Source organism: Corvus kubaryi, unplaced genomic scaffold (genome assembly GCF_017639235.1).
Source record: "Corvus kubaryi isolate FWS band 111438036 unplaced genomic scaffold, C.kubaryi_AGA036_p1.0 37292, whole genome shotgun sequence".
NCBI classification, from domain to species: domain Eukaryota; kingdom Metazoa; phylum Chordata; class Aves; order Passeriformes; family Corvidae; genus Corvus; species Corvus kubaryi.
The window spans coordinates 2207480-2225479 of NW_024581091.1; the positions used below are offsets into that span (position 1 = coordinate 2207480).

Consider the following 18000-nt stretch of genomic DNA (forward strand, 5'->3'; position numbering starts at 1 on the left):
ACCTGAAAAACCAGCCTAGTTGGAAGAAAGGGTGTCTCCTGCATGGAACTGATCCTAGCTGTTCTCACTTCTAAGACTGATGAGAGTTATCAGCTGTGCCAGCCTAGGAAGAGACTGCCTGAAGAACGGAGTAGGCTTTTGTCCTTCACCGGAGGAGTCTTGCCTCCCTAGAAGGTTGTTCCAAGGCCAGCCCAGCAGTTCCAGGCAGTGACACAGTAAGGCATGATCATTCCCAATGCCCTTTGTTCAGCAGGAGATCGATCCGCAGGGCTTGGGAATTCTAATCTCTCTGCTCCTTGGGTGGCCTGACACTTTATCCCCTCTTCTGCTACCTTTCAGCCCAGAAGGCAGGAGCCTCTAAGCTGCTGAAAAGGGTGTTCCTGGGAGCCACACGCCGGCTCTGAGGCACCAGAGCAGGCTGCAGTGGCTGGGCAGCTGAGGAGAGGAGGCACACATGCCCGGAGCCACTCGGGGAGTGTGCAGCTGCGCAAGGCTGCCTGGCTCCGGCTGTGGCACTGCCATGCTGCTCAGCATGGAAAAGGGTGCGCTGGGGAAACAGCACATCTGTCACCCACACATAGCCACAACCTCCACTCAGGGCAGCACCAGATGTGTTTATTCGAAGCATGTACTAACTAGCTACTTAATGGCTTAGAATTATTAGCCACAAGTTAATTAGGCAAACATATTCACCATCAGTCACCTTACAAAGCATTGTTTCTTCAACACTGCTTTTACTTCCTGAGTGCCTTTATCAAGCCCAGAAGAAAGGAGGAGAAAACTAAAAATTCCAAAAAGGAGCTGCAGCAAGAAATAAATGTGTGGAAGGTGTTCGTGGTGTCTTAATGAATGCTAGACTGCCCAGGTAATGCCTTAGCTGAGTGCCTCTCCATGCTGCCAGCACAGTGGCACAGGGGATGAAGCAGTGAGACTTAAGGGCCTGCAGCTGATGGGGAAGAAAAGGGAAGTAACAGTGGAAAAAATTACTCCTTGGAGGCAAATTTGTGAAGGCTTGCTTCCCTGCTGCTGCATGTACTGGGTATGTGCCTGGGGATGGAAGTGCTTGCTTGGCATCCTGCCTGCACGATGAATTTGGGACCATCACTGTCCCAAGGGAACAGCTCTGGTGCCCCAAGACATGAGACTCAAAAGCAGTTTGTCAGTTCCTGGCTCTCAGGTCACAGGCAGCAGTGAATGGAGTAAAGGCAGAAGAGGCTCTATCTTTGGGCAGCGGGGACAGTCAGGATCCCTGGTTAGGAGCCAGCCATGACAACCATTCCGTACAACACCTTCCAGCTGCTCTCCAAAGGGACAGCTGTCTAGAAACCCAGTGAGGTAATGTGAAGGATGGAGCCTGCAATCCGTTCATGTTCTCTGTGCTTGTTTGCTTTCTTGTGTCCATGCTCTTCCCCTTAAATCTGGTGCTGGTATTAATAAAAATGACACTTAGAAAATGGAAAGCAAGATTAAAGGTACACCTGTTCCACTGTCATGGAAACATCTTGCACCTAGAAATCCTAGAGCACCTAGAGCTGAATGTGAGGCATGGGATGGGTAACAGATTACCTCCTGCATTGCTGTGTGCTTTGTGCCAAGTGAGCTGCCACAAACTTCGTCAGCTCCTTGGAAACTGCAGGTAACCAAGAATTTGGCAATGCAGGAGTAGTCATTTTCCTTCCTACCACCCAGAAAATAATTCCTATTGAATCTTTGCTCTTTAAGTGCCACCAGCTGTTTGTGTTGGACAGGATGTAGGAAGGGATAAATGGAAGCTGAAGACAGCAGCATTTGAATAGAGGGCAAATAAGGTCATTAACAGCAGCAGTGTGGACTGTCCCACCTTGGCATGCAAGCTGGTCATCAAATCGAGGTACCTGTGAGAGATGTTTCACTTATACTCAGGTTTAGGCTGGGATTTGTCTTTTTTGGCTCTGTTATTCCTTAAGCTTCCAAGCCCAAAGAGAAGGACACTGCATACTTCTGTCCTAGCAAAACCTGAGTTCAAGTGCAGGATGCACAAAGATGGAAGCTGGCCAGCACTGCAGCTGCATGAAAAAATAGACTTCTGTAGTTCCCTGAACTATTTTAAGAACAATGACAATTCCTCAGCCTGTTGGTTCAGTTTAAATAATCCACTGCCTAGCTTGCATCCATCTTTTCTTGCCTGGCTTAGAGGAGAGTCTGCATAAGATTAGATTGAGTGTTTGTAGTAGGCACCATCAAAACCAAAATGTTACTGTGATATTCCAGTGAGAAATTAGAGTTCAAACAGAGATAAGTAGTAGTCACATAACTATTCACTAGAAGCACTTCAGTAAAACAGTGTTTTGTTGTGCTAGTTTAAACTGTAGTTCTTGTCATCCACTCACCTAATAAAAGCAAATTTGTAAGTGTTCAGGCAGTGCGAGAAATGCAGATTTTCCTGCTGGCCTTTCCACGCAAGGCAGAGGGGGTTTCACCAATGGCTCACCAGAGCAAAAGGCAGCTGTGGGTAAAGCCAAGCCTACAGACAGATTGTTCTGAATGCAAACTCACAGAATTTAGGGCAGAAGTGAGAGAACAAAAGTGAAGCTAGCAAGGAATGTAGACTTCTAACATATCCCCATTTTTCCTGTACTAGTGTTCAAAGAGACAAGGGCTCTGATTGCTTTCCAACGCACAAGGACTACAGAAACACGTACAGTAATGGAGAGGTCTGGTTTGGTTTGATTCTCTCGAGCTGTGGTAGGACAACAAATCCAAGTCTCAGCTACAATGGGGAACTGATTTTCTCAAATACTGCGACCTTTAAAGTGTGACTTTTAAATGGGCAATGCAGTAGAATCGGAGTCCTTTTTACTAACCAGCTTGATTGTGTTGCTACACCTGCCATCACAGTGTGTAAGTGATCTCTCAAAGCAATTCCACCTGGGTTGGCCTCCTCACCTTCCTGAAAAGTGTATGTGTACTTTCCCTTTTTGCTTTATTTCAAATTTGTTATGTGTTTTATAAGGCATGGGTTGCTTGTGTGAAAATCATGAAGAATTGTCAGCTGTTAGCTGATCAGGAGCCTTGTAAGTGAGCTGGGTTTGTAAGCAGACTATGGAATTTTGCACTTTGGAAGTGGCATGACAAGAAGGGATTTTAAATGGCACAGGCAAGCACAGTCATGTTGTCACCCAACCTAAGGATGATACATCCATCTGCTACAGGGTACTGTGGAAAAGCAGGCTTTGAAAAGAATGCTTGGTTAAATCTACAGCTGCCACTTGGGAAGCTCCAGACTCAAAGCAGCCAACAGCTGGGAAGGAAGCAGAAATACATCATGGCCTAAGTCCAGGAGAGCAGGGGCTCACCAACCCAACATCCTGGCTACTTTGGCCCTTTACCTATTCCACACAGCTTAGTATTGCTCTGCCTGGGAAAACTGCTAATTCATCAGGCAATAAGAAGTGTCTCCAATTATGAAAAAATACAATGAAACCTGTTACATGAGTCTTGACTGCACTCAGAAACCAAGCTGCAGGTTTAGAAGTCACAAAGCAAGCTAACTTGGGCTGCTTGTGTTCTCTTAATTCCACCCAAAAGAGCACTAGAAAAGAACAGAGTGGTTGTTGTTGCATTAGTGACTAATATTAGCTCCACTACATGAGGAATTACTGGGAGATATCCAGCAGTAGTCTAGGCTTTGCCAATGGGAAGTCAAGAGTTCAAGTATGTACATATCTTTCATAGCTGTCAGTCTTCTGCACAGTAAACTGCTCGGCTCTGGGCCAAAGCTCCAACTCCTTCAATAGCAGGTTAGGGAACTGTGTTTCACACGATAACTGCAGAAAATATATTTTTCTGTGAATCTGTGAAACTCCAGGTGTATTGTGCTGAGGTGCATTATCCACACTGCAGTTCCAGGGTGGCAGCTGTCTGGTTCAGTAACACTCCACAGTGTAAGGAAAAACGCAGCATGTGCAACTAACTTCCACGCCTTTAACCTATACAGACATGTCATGCATTCCACATGCATTTGACAGGACAGGCTGTTTACATACTCTGGGACAAACTGTGTGTGGAAAAGCATTTACAGCATCAGCTTTTGGGGAGCTTCATCCTGGGACCTAATTTGCTACTGTTCTTCTGTTGTACAGTAACTGCACGGAAATAGCTGGCCTGAGGAGGCGAGGTTTTAACCTGACTGATTGACATTGTTCTGATGACAAAAGCAGTTCCCTTACAACTGTGGTGGTGCTGACTGGTTTTACCTAAGCCAGGAGCTGCAGAGCTGCTGTGCTGAATGCTGGCACACCCCCAGCAGTTCCCAGCTGAGCACTGCTGCTGTGCTGTGGGATGCACAGGCCGCTCAGCAGGCACAGGGGTCTGACACCCTGCTGTACCAGGGACAAGACGCATGTGTCACACAGCTGTGTGAAAAGCAACATCAGGGAACACATCGGTGTTGAATCCCACACCCCCTCCCTCTGCTCTGTGCTTGCTCTTCCTGCCAGCCATGACCCAGCTCTGGAGGCAGCCCCTCTGCCCTGAGCCACCCCACTGGGGTCAAGCACTGAACGTTTTTCCTCTACAGCTTCCCAACTTCCCTCCCCCAGCCTTCCGTTTAACGCACAGACCAGATGTGTGTTCGGAGCTTTGCTATCCATCTGACAGCACAAGTGAGGCGGCTGATTGTTGCTCAAGTCAAAAATGTAACTACAGACAAGTGATCTATACAACCCACTTAGTTCTTCAGCTGCTGGAACTGCCACAGATAAATGCCAATGCAGAACTGCTGTGCTTCCTACTGGATTAACATTAGCCTCATCCCTAGTAAGTCTCTGGGAAGAACTACTTGCCAAACAGGGAGAAAGCCAACAGCCAAAGCCTTGGCCCTCCCACAGGACCCAGATGTGATGTGCGATTTTCTGACTTCAGATTAGCTTAGGGTCTTCAGAAATCTGCACAGTGAAGTCCAAGTCATCATAAGGCCCTGAGGCATGTTTGAGTTGGAGAGGAGGAGGGAAGGATTAGTTCTCCAAGGGCCAGAACTAATGTGCAGCCCTGGCCAGTGACACTGAGAATAAGGCCAGAGCTGCAGTTTAGCCCCAGTGCTGCAGCTGTTAACTCAGTGCCTTGTTGGATCAGGATGTGTGGAGCAGGGGTACAGGTCCTGACACCTAATTTTAATAATAGCTTGTGAGTGTCAGTGGTAATGTCATCTCTTTAACAGTGGGCCTGAAGATGATCCAGATGAGAGCGTATTATGCCCCGTTTAAACAGCTAATCTGCATAAAACTTATGACAAGCCAGATCTTCTCAGTATTTCATAAACTGGCTGAATATTCATTTTTAAGGCACTGTCCGAATAGGTTTGGTCACAGATGACTACTTAAAGCCCATTCCAAAGCTGGCATATACACAAAGGAAATAACACAAGAATGGGGAAAAAATGCAACACCAAACCACCCCCCGTAAAAGCAACAAAATACTAACATCAGCTATAATGGTGCCAAGTTCCAGCAAAACATGGCCCGGTATTTGGTTCAGTACTTACTGGCCATTTTTGTACAGGATCGGTGCAGGGCAGAGCAAAAAATCAGATTCTACTGTTTTAGGCTTTTCATCTGGAAAAAAAAAAAAAAAATCACATGATCTTACTATGCTGTGCAGCTTAGATGAGGGGCTGCTATGTGAACGTGCTGTGAGGTCCCTCAGTTCCCATGCTCCTTACTGGTCCGTCCTGGCTGGAACTGGCAGCAAGGCAGGCCCAAGGTAAGGAACACGGAGCCCCAGAGCTGGCTGTAAATGCCAGGTGAGCCCACATTACAGTGCTTATTTGAACTACTCGAGTCAGCTCATGCTCTTCCAGAGAGAACGTTTCCAACAATCAACAACTGTCTTTTGCAGAGAGTGAGTACTAACATTGTTAGTAGTTGCCTGGTAGTTGGAAGATGAAGGTTTGTTACCAACTGGCTCCATCCCTGTGCATTGCATTACAGGGCTGGTTTATTAGCTGTGACCCAAGTGTCTTTTTCTCCAGTGTTTCTTCTGTTTTTGAGTCTCTGTGATTTGCAAACCTCTTACATGTTACATCTTACAAAGCACCTACCTGTAGAGCATATAAAGCACTTATTTGTAGAGCCTTGTGTCCAGTACAGAATTTCTGTTCTGCAGATGTGAGGAGGAGAGGACAGAGATTTTTTTTGCCTCACGTGTTCAGTAAGCTGGGGAAAATTCTGCTCCTGTGTGCAGAACCATCTGCACAAACTTCCCCACAGCAGGACTGATGATTTCTGTGCAAGGACTATTTCCTGACTGTGGGGTGAGAGCAGGTAAGTGATCTGCCAGATCAACGTGGAGATGACTCTGTCCTGCATTTCAGGAACAGGCAGAGAGACAAGTGATTCAGGGGCAGCTGAAGGAGGAGCTGTTGGCATAAATGAGCTTTTTGTATGTGCTATAATCTGCACTGACTGCTTGGCCTAGATTTGGGGCTAGTTGTGAGGTGGAGAAGAGGGATTAGCACATTGCCATATGTTTTTGTCTTAATGGTATGTTTCATAGATTATTTTTCTATCCCACAGCTCCATTTGGCAGGTTTCCTTTCTAGCATTTGGTAATGGTTCTTTATAAATGCAGAACGAGAAAGATGCCAAACGCATCCTTTAAAAGCAGGGGAAACTGACACAGTAAGGGTGTGCTCAGAGGCTGGTCCCAAAGAGAGCCCAGGTTCTCAGAGAGGGGAACTCCAACACCAGCAGATCCTCACCCAAGCGCCTTCTGTTTGTGCCCTTACATACTGAGGGTTCTGCAGAGGGACTGCCAGTCTTCTGTAGAGGAGACTGCAATGACACGGGGATGAATTGTCCTTCTCTTGAGACCATCTCCTTCCTCCTGCTACTGCTCCAAGCGCCTTGCCTACCTTCCTGTTCAACCTGGCTCCACTGGCCCCCTTTAGGCTTCCTCTGAAGCAGGCAATCAGAACCCAGAACAGAGCTGTTCTAGAGAATGACCTTGTGTACTGGGGGAAGGACCACTTGAAATTTCCCTGTTTTCTTCCTGTACTACTCCCTAGCCGCTCACTGTTGTCCATTGCTGAAGATGTGGACCGGGGGGATGTAGAAGGCCCTGGCAAGACCCCATAGAGCAGATTGTGTTTTTATAATCAATACATCACTGTGCCATTCCCCTCCCCTCATGTGCTTCAGCACACCCCTTTCTGAAGCCAAGAAAAAACAAGCAACCCAGAGCTGTAGTTGGCAATTCTCACATCAGATGGTAGCAAGTGTTTGTGGGCAATGGGAAGCAGAGGTGACAATTGTAATGGAAACTGAAGGGAAATTTATAAAAGCAGAATTGACTTACACAGGCTGCCTGCATCCAGAACTACTGGGTTATCCTGTTATTCTGGCAAATTAGTGTACGTATTTAACAGGCAGGAGAGATTGGCAGCCGATTCCAGTATATACAATATCCAGGGGTAAGGAAGAAACTGCACTGGAAACACAAGTTCGATTGTGTAGGAATTTAAGACAAGCTAATACAGAAATCAGACAGCAGGCAGGGAAAAAAAATCAGTTGTAGTTTTCACATTTTTGGTTGTTTTCCAGTCTGGCTGGCTTTTAAGGGATTCTGCTCAGAGCTAGAAGTTGGATGCACTTATCCTAGCCATCCACTTGTGTGTCTGGATAGAAAAAGCAAACTCAGATAAAAGCTACAGGGAAGTGTCTGTACAAGGTGTCATGGTCACCATCTGAAACAGAATTGCTTTGGGCTACGGCTGCAGTAAGCCCTGATGCTGGGGACACGGAGCTCATGGACCAGACAAAATACACCACTGTTCTGACCTGGCCTTTTTCTGTACTGTTGCAGGAGGAGGATTGACGTGCCCCTGAAACCCACAGCACACCTGGCACACCACTCAGAACAGGCAGAGACCTTGCAAGAAAACAAGGTAAGCGCCTCTGGGAATTGCAATGAAGAGGTCTCGGCCAGGATGATTGTGCAGGAAGGGGCCTCAGTCAGTACACTGCAGCCACAGGTTTGTTCATGAGCAAACATCTGCTTGCCCAAACATCAGGAGCCAAACAGTTCTCACCATGCTAATGCCCACAGCCAGGGGGCTGCCAACACCACTCACCACTCACAGCTAACGGCACTTGGTAGCAAAATCAAATCACTGAGCAGAGTGTGAAACAACTTTCCTCCCCTTACTAATCCTCAGAGCTTTCCTGTTCTCCTCCTCTTCGATATTTTTCTCTTTCAATTTTCATCAGCTGAGGTAACGAGAAGCAAAATCCATCACTGCCTCAGGACTACAAAGGCCAGCCATCTCAAACATCCACACTTACGGATTGTAGTTCCATTCACTTGATAGGTACAAGTCACGCTGTCGGTTCTCCCACCAAGGGTTAAGCCGCTTCCTCTGAGAACAACCTGAAACTCCTCTGGAGGGAAAAGCAGACACACAAAATCACCAAACTTCAGTGCACTGCAGTAAGTTACACCAGGGCAATTTCACTTAGTCTGCAATAAACAAAGCACAACATAGTAATGCTTCCAGCTTAGTGAGATCTCCTTTTTTCCTAAACCCTTGTACTGAATTCTCCTTAGAAATGGGGAAAGTCAAGATTTGTTCCCAAATCTTTATTGAGACAGCCCCATGAAACTGGAAGTGGATTCAGACTATCACCAGGATCCGGGGCTCAGCTGCACAGTAAGACACAGTTTCTCAGTGAATGAGAAATGAGAAATCTGGAACTCAGAACAGGAAGACTCCTCAAACCCAGATCAGGCTCACTTGAAGTGCCAGATGAAGGAAACATTTCTCCTTAGTACTATTTCTCTGCAAGTTGCCTAAGGGCCACGCTATCTGTGAGCTGTGCAGAGGAGGAGTGAGAACAGTTTTTTTACCAGGGCCAGTGACTTCACCCAGAGCATCCATGTTTTCGCAAAAATATCCAAGTAACGTTTTGCAACTACCTTATTTTGATTGGTCTCCAACTATGTGTGGATTGTGAAGCTCAGAAAGAAGACAAGGCCTTAAAATTCTGTGCAACTCTTCCACTTCATTAATATATTGCTCTTGCTGCCCAAAAACGCAGTCACGTGCTTTATTGCTTACACTCCACAGATGTTGGGGCACATGTGGGCAAGTGGAGAGTGAACTTATGGGAGAGGGGCAGGTAAATGCTCTCCAACTTCCACATGCATTACCCAAGCTATGGAAGCAAGCCCTGGTGGTCAGCTCCTCTGAGGAGAACAAGAAGCCAACAGAGAAATCCAGTGTTTCTTTAACTTCTTGAGGACTTAAGTTAGAGATGCTTTATTCTAGAGACATGCAGTTTTCCCTTGGATAAAACAGGGAAACCAGAGTCCTATAATAATTGAATAGTATATTAAAATTATAAAACCTTACCTCCTACGCAGACACTGGATGGCTCCAAATATAAGATCTCAGTGCACGATTGTTTCAAAACCTATTGCAAAGGAGGGAATAGTCACAAACAGGTTTCATAGTGCTATTTCCATGAGCAATCTCACTTTAAAACAAATGCTTGTCCCTAGAACGCACATACAGCTACAGGTTTGGTTTGCTAAGTCTGACTTTGTAGGACGCTGCCTGTAGCATGTGCAGCTCCTGCACATCTGCACAGTCATATATAGGAGTTCCTAAGGCTTGGATTAGTTTGTTAAACCCCGGAGAGCCTTCAAAATATAATGATGTCCAGATCCCTAACCTAATTTTCCATGAACCCTAATCTTAATATTTAAGCCAAAAATTAATCACAAACCTAATCCAGTCAAAAGCAGTCTTCCAACAATCAAGCCTGGTCAAGTCAAGTGCACGTTATTGCGAGCGCTGGCACCTTGCCCTACGTAAAGCGGCACGGGAACACGTGGTGTTCCCAACTGCGCTGCCTGCTGTTGGATGGGGATCTCACTTTAGCTCTCCCTGTTGTAAGTGGTATTTTTAGCAGGCATTTGTAAACATTCCATGGCATCGGTTCAGGTCTCTGTAATCACCTGCACAGCACAGAGTCCTGTTACTGTCCCGTCCCTATCTCCATTTGCCAGGTCTGTGCCTGCTGCTGAGCTGCCCTGACTTCCTGGGAATGTTCCTCTGTCTTAGTCTTAACTCCTGCCTTCCTCTCAGCAGGACTCTTTACACTCTGTCTACGATGCTTCCCAGTGGTCCGTGTTGCTGCGCATCCGGGCTCAGCAGAAACAATCATGTAATCACTGTTCTGACAAAAAGCACACTAAGCTCCAAGAAAGAGAGCATCCTGCCTCACTGAACACTGCCCATATTGCCTCTCTCCCCACAAACTGTTGTGCACAGTTTCATTTTTTAGTGCTTTAAAACCCATGTTAAATATTAAGTCGTATTTAAGAAAAATGGAGACCTTGCAGGCGAATGCATTTGGACGAGACACAGCAACGGAGATCTTAGGAAAGAATGTAGCCTGGAGTTCAGTGCAAGCCAAGCAGTTTGTATTAGCTGAGGATCTCACTTCCAAAAAAGGGCTTTAGTCTTTTGATTCTTACTGCAGTGTGGAGAGAAGCTTCCCGTGACTTGCTTGGGGGCTGGGGAATATTTTGTCTAGCATTTTATTCCTTTGCTGTAAAAGCACGTTCTGTTTTTTTCATTGACGAGTCAGATGAACAGCCCAAGTGAAGCTGAGACTAGAGGCGAGCTTTACGTGAAGCACAGACCCAGTAGGTGGCACAGAATTCAGTAATTTTGGCTTTAGAGGGAGAACCTTCCAACCCCTGCCCTGGCCCCATTTGCCCAGTGTCTGAGGAGGGGTCAATGGTATGAACTGGAGGTTGGGGAGAGGGGAAGACAGTGTGGGACAGGATCTGACTTCCCTTGCAAAGCAGTAGTTCTCTAATTGCATTACATCCCAGTGTGAATTTTCTAACACTGTGCTTCCAAATGCAATACAAATCAGGAAAAAACCTACCTAGATATAGTTAACCACCTTTGAATTTAAGAATAAACTGGGAGGGGCAGACAGAACAACCCCACCTGAGCGGAAATAGGGTGTAGATAAAATGATCATAAATCATGAACAAAAGCAAATTTCAATACAGGGTTCAGGATACACTGATTTCCTGCACGGAATCCATTTGCATACATGCTCTTGACTAAAGCAGGAAAATACCAGGTATTAATACTGCTCCTAGAATTAACTGCTTCAACAATAATTTTTCATAATTTTTATTACTGCCTTCCTCTGCTTAGTTTAAGCAAACTGTACTGTTTAGAGACCCTGACTCTTTGCAAGGGTGGTGGCCTAATTCTATCATTTTCCCCCAAACAAAGCTCATATTGGGGTGAAAAAAAACCTCTGAAACTACTAAAATTTGGGTTTGTAAGTTTATCAGGTTCTTTTCCATCCTTCAAAAACCCTCTTGAGAGTCCATGCTTGAAAAAAAAAAAAAAGGATAATGGTAGAGAAATCTGCCTTGTCCCCAAAAGCCCCTCCCTTCAACATCAAGTTACCTTAAAAAGCAGAAATCAAACCTCGTAAAGGACTAACTGGATTCAGTTGGAACCAATCAGAAGCACATAGATACAGTTCTTTGCTTAACCTCTGCTTATGCTCTGGGTTCTCCTCAACATTTCCGCTAAGCAACGCTCAAACACTGCTCAGAACTGAGTTTTCCTACAGTTAAATACAAAACGTCACATTCTCTGCATGGTCCCAGCCCATGAGCTGTCCTGCGCACCACCTGTGTGTATGGTTTGGCTCACAAGGATTCTGCCACAATGGAAAACTGGGACTATTTCCAATACAGCAACTACCGCATGCGCTTTTGTGGGGGGGGGGAACGTACTTGCACATCTTACAACGAGGTACAGAAACTTGATGCCTTCCTTTATTCCCACTCACTCTTTTCTCTCTGTTTTAATCTTTTTTTCCCTTTCCATGCAAGCTCTTCCAGCCAGCCAGCACAGTGCACCCCAGCACTCCAATACAAAGTTTATTTCCCCTGGTGAGAACTGATGTGAAGACATCTTACCCATTTTCCCTATGATCCACCTGCATTTATTTAACATGCCTTCGTGTCCCTGTCCTTTAGAATTTAAAACTAACTTTAAGCTATCCTGATGTGGAAACCTGGGCTGCAAAGTCAGCAAGACCAAAACAAACTCCACAAAAACGTTGCTCCCTCTTTGCCAGTTCAGGATAATCCAAGACACTGCAAATTCATTATTTAGAAACCTCCTGCCCACAAGAAAAGTTGAAATAATAACTCTATAAGGCCATCCTTGGATAGGATAGTTAAGCACTCTGCTGACATAAAATAAATAAGACAAATTGCCTTAGTTTAACAGCATGCAAGGAGAGATTCAAAGAATTGATGTCATCCACTTCATCTTCAGAGGTCCACACCAAATACAGGACTCTGTGCCCAGGCTCACAAAAGCTTTTCTCTCATTCCCTGCCCCCTCCGCCTCCTCCCAGTGCTGGCTGGTTCAGAGAGAACCAATTCCCCACAAACCCAAATAGAGCAAGCACAAAATAGAGCAGAAACCTGTCAGCCTTTGTCCTGCTGTCTTGCAGCTTCAGAAGTGGAGAACTGTGGTAAGACTAGAGGGTGTTCTTTGCCTTCTGAGGCGACCTGTGCAGTGCAGGACTAGTTCCAGCTGGAACCAGAGCCTATCGAGGTAAAGTGACCACAGCTGTGACTCGTTAACAAAGGTGTGGCTGCTGGGACAAGAGAAGGCAGTGGAGTTCTGCTCTTCAAGGTAGTCAGTCTCTTGGAGTGTAAGAAATGAGACATGGAATCCAGACCCCAAACACCCTCTTGTTCAACAACAACACAACAGACTGCTGAGGAAACGATTCTGTAGCTTCTCCATGTGCAGGACTTGTTACATTGCTGCTTCACTGCAGCAGCAGCAACCAAGCGTCTTAGATTTTAAACACTGCTGTTTTTTAGGGCCAGTTCTTAGAGCAGCCAGCACAGGAACCAGTGGCACGAATGCAGCTCGTGCTCCATGCTAGCTCTGCTGCCTGGCACTGTTCCGCAGGGACACCTGGATGCAGGGCAGCCTCCCAGCCCTTCAGTGAAATCCCTTCTTATGCCTTTTAAGTGAGTGGACACTGTGCAGTTTCTATAGCATCTCTCAGTAAAGCAAGTTAATCATTTCAGAACACTTCCGAGAGCAGAAGTTACCAGAATAGAAGCATCCAAGATACCCAGGGGGACTCGCAAGCCAACTCACCCTTGATGCAAACTCGCTGGCACGTGTTGGGTCCTGCCTGCCCAAACAAGCTTTTCTTTGCTGAAAGGATCATTTGTCAATCATCTGCTGGGCTGCCCAGCTCCTCTGGGAACACCATGGCCATGCACGTGGGGCTGTGGACCTGTCTCCAGCCTATTTCAGTGGCTTACAAGTAAGCACACCATGTAAATCTTAAAACAGTTGTAGGAAGTTCGTTTATCAGGTCCACTTATCCATTACCAAAAGCTTTACCAGCTTTTCCATGCGGCCCCGCTTTTCACCTCGTGCATTTTTCCCAGACCAACCTGACAGTTAATGACTCCTTAAAATCCAAATCCATCCTCATGGCTTTCTATGCGCTTCCCACTAGAAGGTGCCTGAAGCCTCACACAAACTTCAGTGCACTATTTCTAAAGCAGTGGACTCCCATTTTTGTCATTACTAACACGTTTCCTCCTGTTACAGCTGTTTCAGAAACACTGCTTGTTTCTGACCTGCAGGTGTCTGAATTGACCTCACACTCGGGTTCTGTCAGCGCCGAGCTGCCACACCCAAATTCTGACATCAGCACTGAAAGGGCAGATGTCCCTGCAGCACGCTGCACAAAGGCAACCAACTAACAGGCTGACATCAAGCTCCCCACTGCTCGTGGTCTTAGCAAACTCCACCTCTGTTAATAAATTTAGCCTTGTCAGAGATCTTTCCCCTGCTTTATGCAATGTTTCCTCTTGTGGAAAATGTGCTTTGCGGATCTTCCAGGACCTCTTTAACCTGTCACAGACCGGGCCTGGCTCTGCCTGGACTCTTTTTTTCACCCCTGCTTCTGCCTCTTACAAGTTCTCATTGTCTAACAGCAAAGCAGGATGGCTCCTGCAGCTTTTTGAGTATTTAGCCTGCCATACCCTCAGCACATGCTGTGGAACAGAGCTGTACCAGGCGGCACAGTGTTACACAAACAACAACTTTCCCTTCCAGAACTCTAATGAAGGTTGTGTTCTGTGAAATTGTGAGAACAATGCACTAGTAATAAGCCATGAGCAGCCCAACCATACAGAGACAATTAACAAAATACGCTGTCAATTTATCTTGCCACCTCACTCGGTTTTGCTTAGCCCTGTATGCAGTTCAAAACTATTTGGCAGCAGGCAGCACCATAAATCATAACTTGCATGGCATCTGTTCTTGCCCAGCACTGTACACTGTGCACAGGGTTTGGGTAGGTCATCATCACAGCTGGATTCTTCCCTGAACCACTGTCATGATTTCAAGTATTGAAAATGCTCAATGGCTGTGTAAAGTGTTCGCTTCCTGGGACAGAGGTCAGGATAAGCAGGAACTGCTGGAGCGAGACAGCCGCTGACACGTTTTGGTCAGACTTGGCATGCTAATGAATCTGAACAACTAAGGATTTCTAGGGCCACCAGTGGCCTTCCCTCCCTGTGGATCCATTCAAACTTGCACCTCTGTTTATGTCAGTGCTCACGGGAAGCTGACCCCAGATCAGGCTGCTGTGATTTTTGGGGAAAGGCAGCATGAGCCTCGGAACAAAAGCATGCATACTGTAATAGAACAAATGCATCCGACCTGCTATTTCCAGAACCTCTTTTTAAAGAAAAGAAAATGTTCACCTTTAAAAGCTCATCTTTGTTCTACTGCCATATGCAAACCCACTGACAGTGCAACAGGATCGCTTCCACACTTTGTGTGCCCACAGATTATATTCCTGCAGTTTCATCTCCTGGTCGGCACAGGAAGCCTGTGCCCGGAGTGCAGTCCACGGACACACTGCCAGCCAAACTGTGCCCGGTGAGTGTGCACAAGTCAGAGATGGCGGCACAGCCCTGAGAGCCTCCTTGCACGGCAGCCTCAGAGCTGCAGGCAGTAGCTTTTCTGTGGAGACTCCTTTTCTTTCCTCTCTCCCTCCCAAATGTGGGGTCTCTAATTTTCTCTAGGAATGCTACAAACGGAACAGCTGGTGAGCAAAACTGTAACCTCAAGGAAAACAGAGCTAGAAACTAAACACTGCTGATGGTGTGACATACCATGAGGGTGTGCTTTCCTCTTGTACTGTGCCAAGCTCCTCCCTCAGGGAACCACAAAACCAGCCTCGTCAAGAGCTGCATCTCTCATCAGGATATGTGTTTCAAGACACAATGGTAAGCACGCTCATGTACTTGTCACTGCAATACACGGATGTTCAGTGTGATAAACTTACGGCAAGCGGGAAGCAGGAATGGAAGGTGAGGTCTGAGAGGGCCCTGATAACACAAAGAGTGTTTAAATCTACCTTGAGCATTCTGTGCTTCGCATGCAGGCAAAGCCTTGATGACTGCCAGCTATGGACCTTTTCTTGATGAGGCACTGCCTGCACCTTTGGGCTTCTGGTTTAGCTGCTCAGAATGCCACTGGCTGTGGGGGGCAGCTATTTAAATGGTAGGCAACACCAGGGCTCCTGTGTACACAGGTGGAGCAGGGCATGCAGGTGGGATCCAGGAGCCCAGATCAGAGCTGTGGAAAGTTGTCCCAGCCTACAGAACACTGCTCTTGAGCAAGGCCATTCTCTGCTGAGTTAATGCCTTCTGGAGCCCCATCCCAGCTTGGAGTTGTGGAGCTCCTTGGAGGAATGGGTGATGAAGGCAGCGTTGTGCTGGTGCTGGGTTAGCTGTGTCCAGCTGAGCTCACCCAAGCGCTTGGTTGAGTTCCTAAAACTATTCTGCTTTATTCCTCCCAACTGGCTGAATCAGGACTGGGCTTACCCCATGTTTCCATATGGGTTTGTTTTTCTATGAGTCACTTAGAAATACTACTGGCAGCTTGCTTCCTTTTTTTCTTTTTAACTCAAAACTTTTTTTTTTTCCCCACTATTGCTAAGACAGTTAAAAGGAAACAGAAGTAAAGCAGGAGGTGTTTAAGTGGTTCACTGGACTCACTGGTTTTGTTCTAGAGAATGAAATGCTGACTGTGCATCAAGCAGGATTTTTTGTGCTGAGTTCAGTGACTCTTATGGCATGTAAAGTGAACATGTGTGAAATCAGGGTGATGAAGAATTTAAGGTGTATGTAGGCTGGCATTGTTACAGGTTTCTCATTCACGAGCTGTTGCTTTCTTTACCTAAATATGACTTGTGCACCCTAATAGTGTGTTAGAATTAAGCTTTAACAAAAAAAACACGTGGAGTAGGTTACAAGAGAAAATAAATAGAGCTCTTGATTTCTGTGATTGCACTCGAGTAACCTTAATCAGACTTTTTAAGTGAGAAGCACCTTCACAGCCCACCTTGGGCTCTGAACATGCCAACCTGTCCATACAGGAATTAATGTTTGAACTCCCTGAAATTAACTGTTTCCAAAGCGAAGCCTTTCGTTCTTTCTAGTGTTGGTTTCACATCACATGCCTCTGCTGTGTTCAAGCAAGCTCTGTCATTTATTTCCCCAGTGCCAATCTGTGTGGAAAGCCATGAGGCAGCAGGACCACCTCACACTAGACAGAAGACAATCAATTCAGGGTGACTTGGAATGAAGCACATGCTTTTCAAGGAAACACCGTTTTGGTGCTTCTCTCCCACGAAGTCAGAGCAGGAACCGCAGCAGTTAATGTCTAATGGGTCCTACCTTTCTCTGCTGCCAAACATCTGTGCTCGTGACTACACCTTGCTGCCAAGGCCAGCCTGCTCCCTGATGCTGCTCGGCAGTGCCGTGGACAAAGCGGGAGGGGAAGGGGAAGGCTGCTACCCTGTCCCCTATCTAAGTGAAAAAAATCCCTGAGACATATGGTCTTGCATAAAATCACCACCCGAGAGAAGCCTGGCGCGGCGTTAGGTTAGTGAGAATATTCTAATTACACCAAGGCTGAGCAGCACCTCATTGGCAGCCACTGAGGAAAGCAAATGGAGATGACAAAACTGCGGGTCATGAGATGCGTATTTTAACAGCATCAGAACCTTTACCCCCAAATTACTAAAAACAACCCTAAACTCATTACTTACCAAGTAATGTAACTAGGAATCAAGACAAACTGTTACTTTCCATAACAGGAAAAAAGTTGTTCGGGCAATTTCTTTTTTCTAATTAGTAAGAAAAAATCTGTCTCAAAGAAACTTCTCACTAAGGAAACACTGGATTTCATTTGGACCTGTGACTGCTTCCTTTGGACCAAGTTGTACAGCATCCCTTATGTAAGAGAGCTGCCAGCCATGCAGGGCTGGCTGACAAGTCCCATCCCAATCACAGGGTACAGGCACGCTCACACTAACCGGAGCCGTGTCAGTGCCGGTGCTGGCTTATCAAGCTCACTGTGCTCCAGGAGAACATTATGTGGTTTGTAATATGTCAGAGAATGTCAAATTAAGGGCTGCACGGCAGTGAAGGGTAGAGCAGAAAGCATTCTATTCCAGGCCATTGATTCCTTTTAACAACTACATGCAGTAATTCCCAAAACTATCTCCTCAGTCTCAATCACATGGAAAACATAGCACAGTGTTAGTTCTGAACCTTGCACCCAGTGCAGCTCGAAGATTAGACCGTCCAAGGGGATTAAAGAAGATGACTGATTTAATCAGAATAATTCTTTTAATGATAACTTGCTGCATTTCTCCTCCCCCCACCTCCTTAAATGTCTAATAGTTTGCTTCCTGGATTCCCAGTGCATAAACCGACCATATTTTCTTCCTACAGGAAATGATCCAATTAAGTTGATGTATAATTGATAATGAACCGTTTAAGCTGATTTTGGCCTTGAAAAATCTTAACCACACACAGTCAGCTGGCTGACCCCCCTTTATCTGCAGAGGAGGG

General features: G+C 46.1%; 1 protein-coding gene across 2 annotated transcripts in view; it reads right to left on the reverse strand.

Moving 5' to 3' along the window:
* ANTXR2 (ANTXR cell adhesion molecule 2) overlaps positions 1–18000 on the reverse strand; it is a 79256-nt gene that overhangs the window by 44846 nt on the left and 16410 nt on the right. For both annotated transcript variants that reach the window (XM_042026985.1, XM_042026984.1), the window contains exons 8-10: positions 9386–9446; positions 8319–8414; positions 5522–5591 (exon numbers count right to left, since the gene is read on the reverse strand). In XM_042026985.1, the coding sequence (XP_041882919.1) occupies positions 5522–5591; positions 8319–8414; positions 9386–9446 (227 nt within the window). The remainder of the gene's footprint in view (positions 1–5521; positions 5592–8318; positions 8415–9385; positions 9447–18000) is intronic.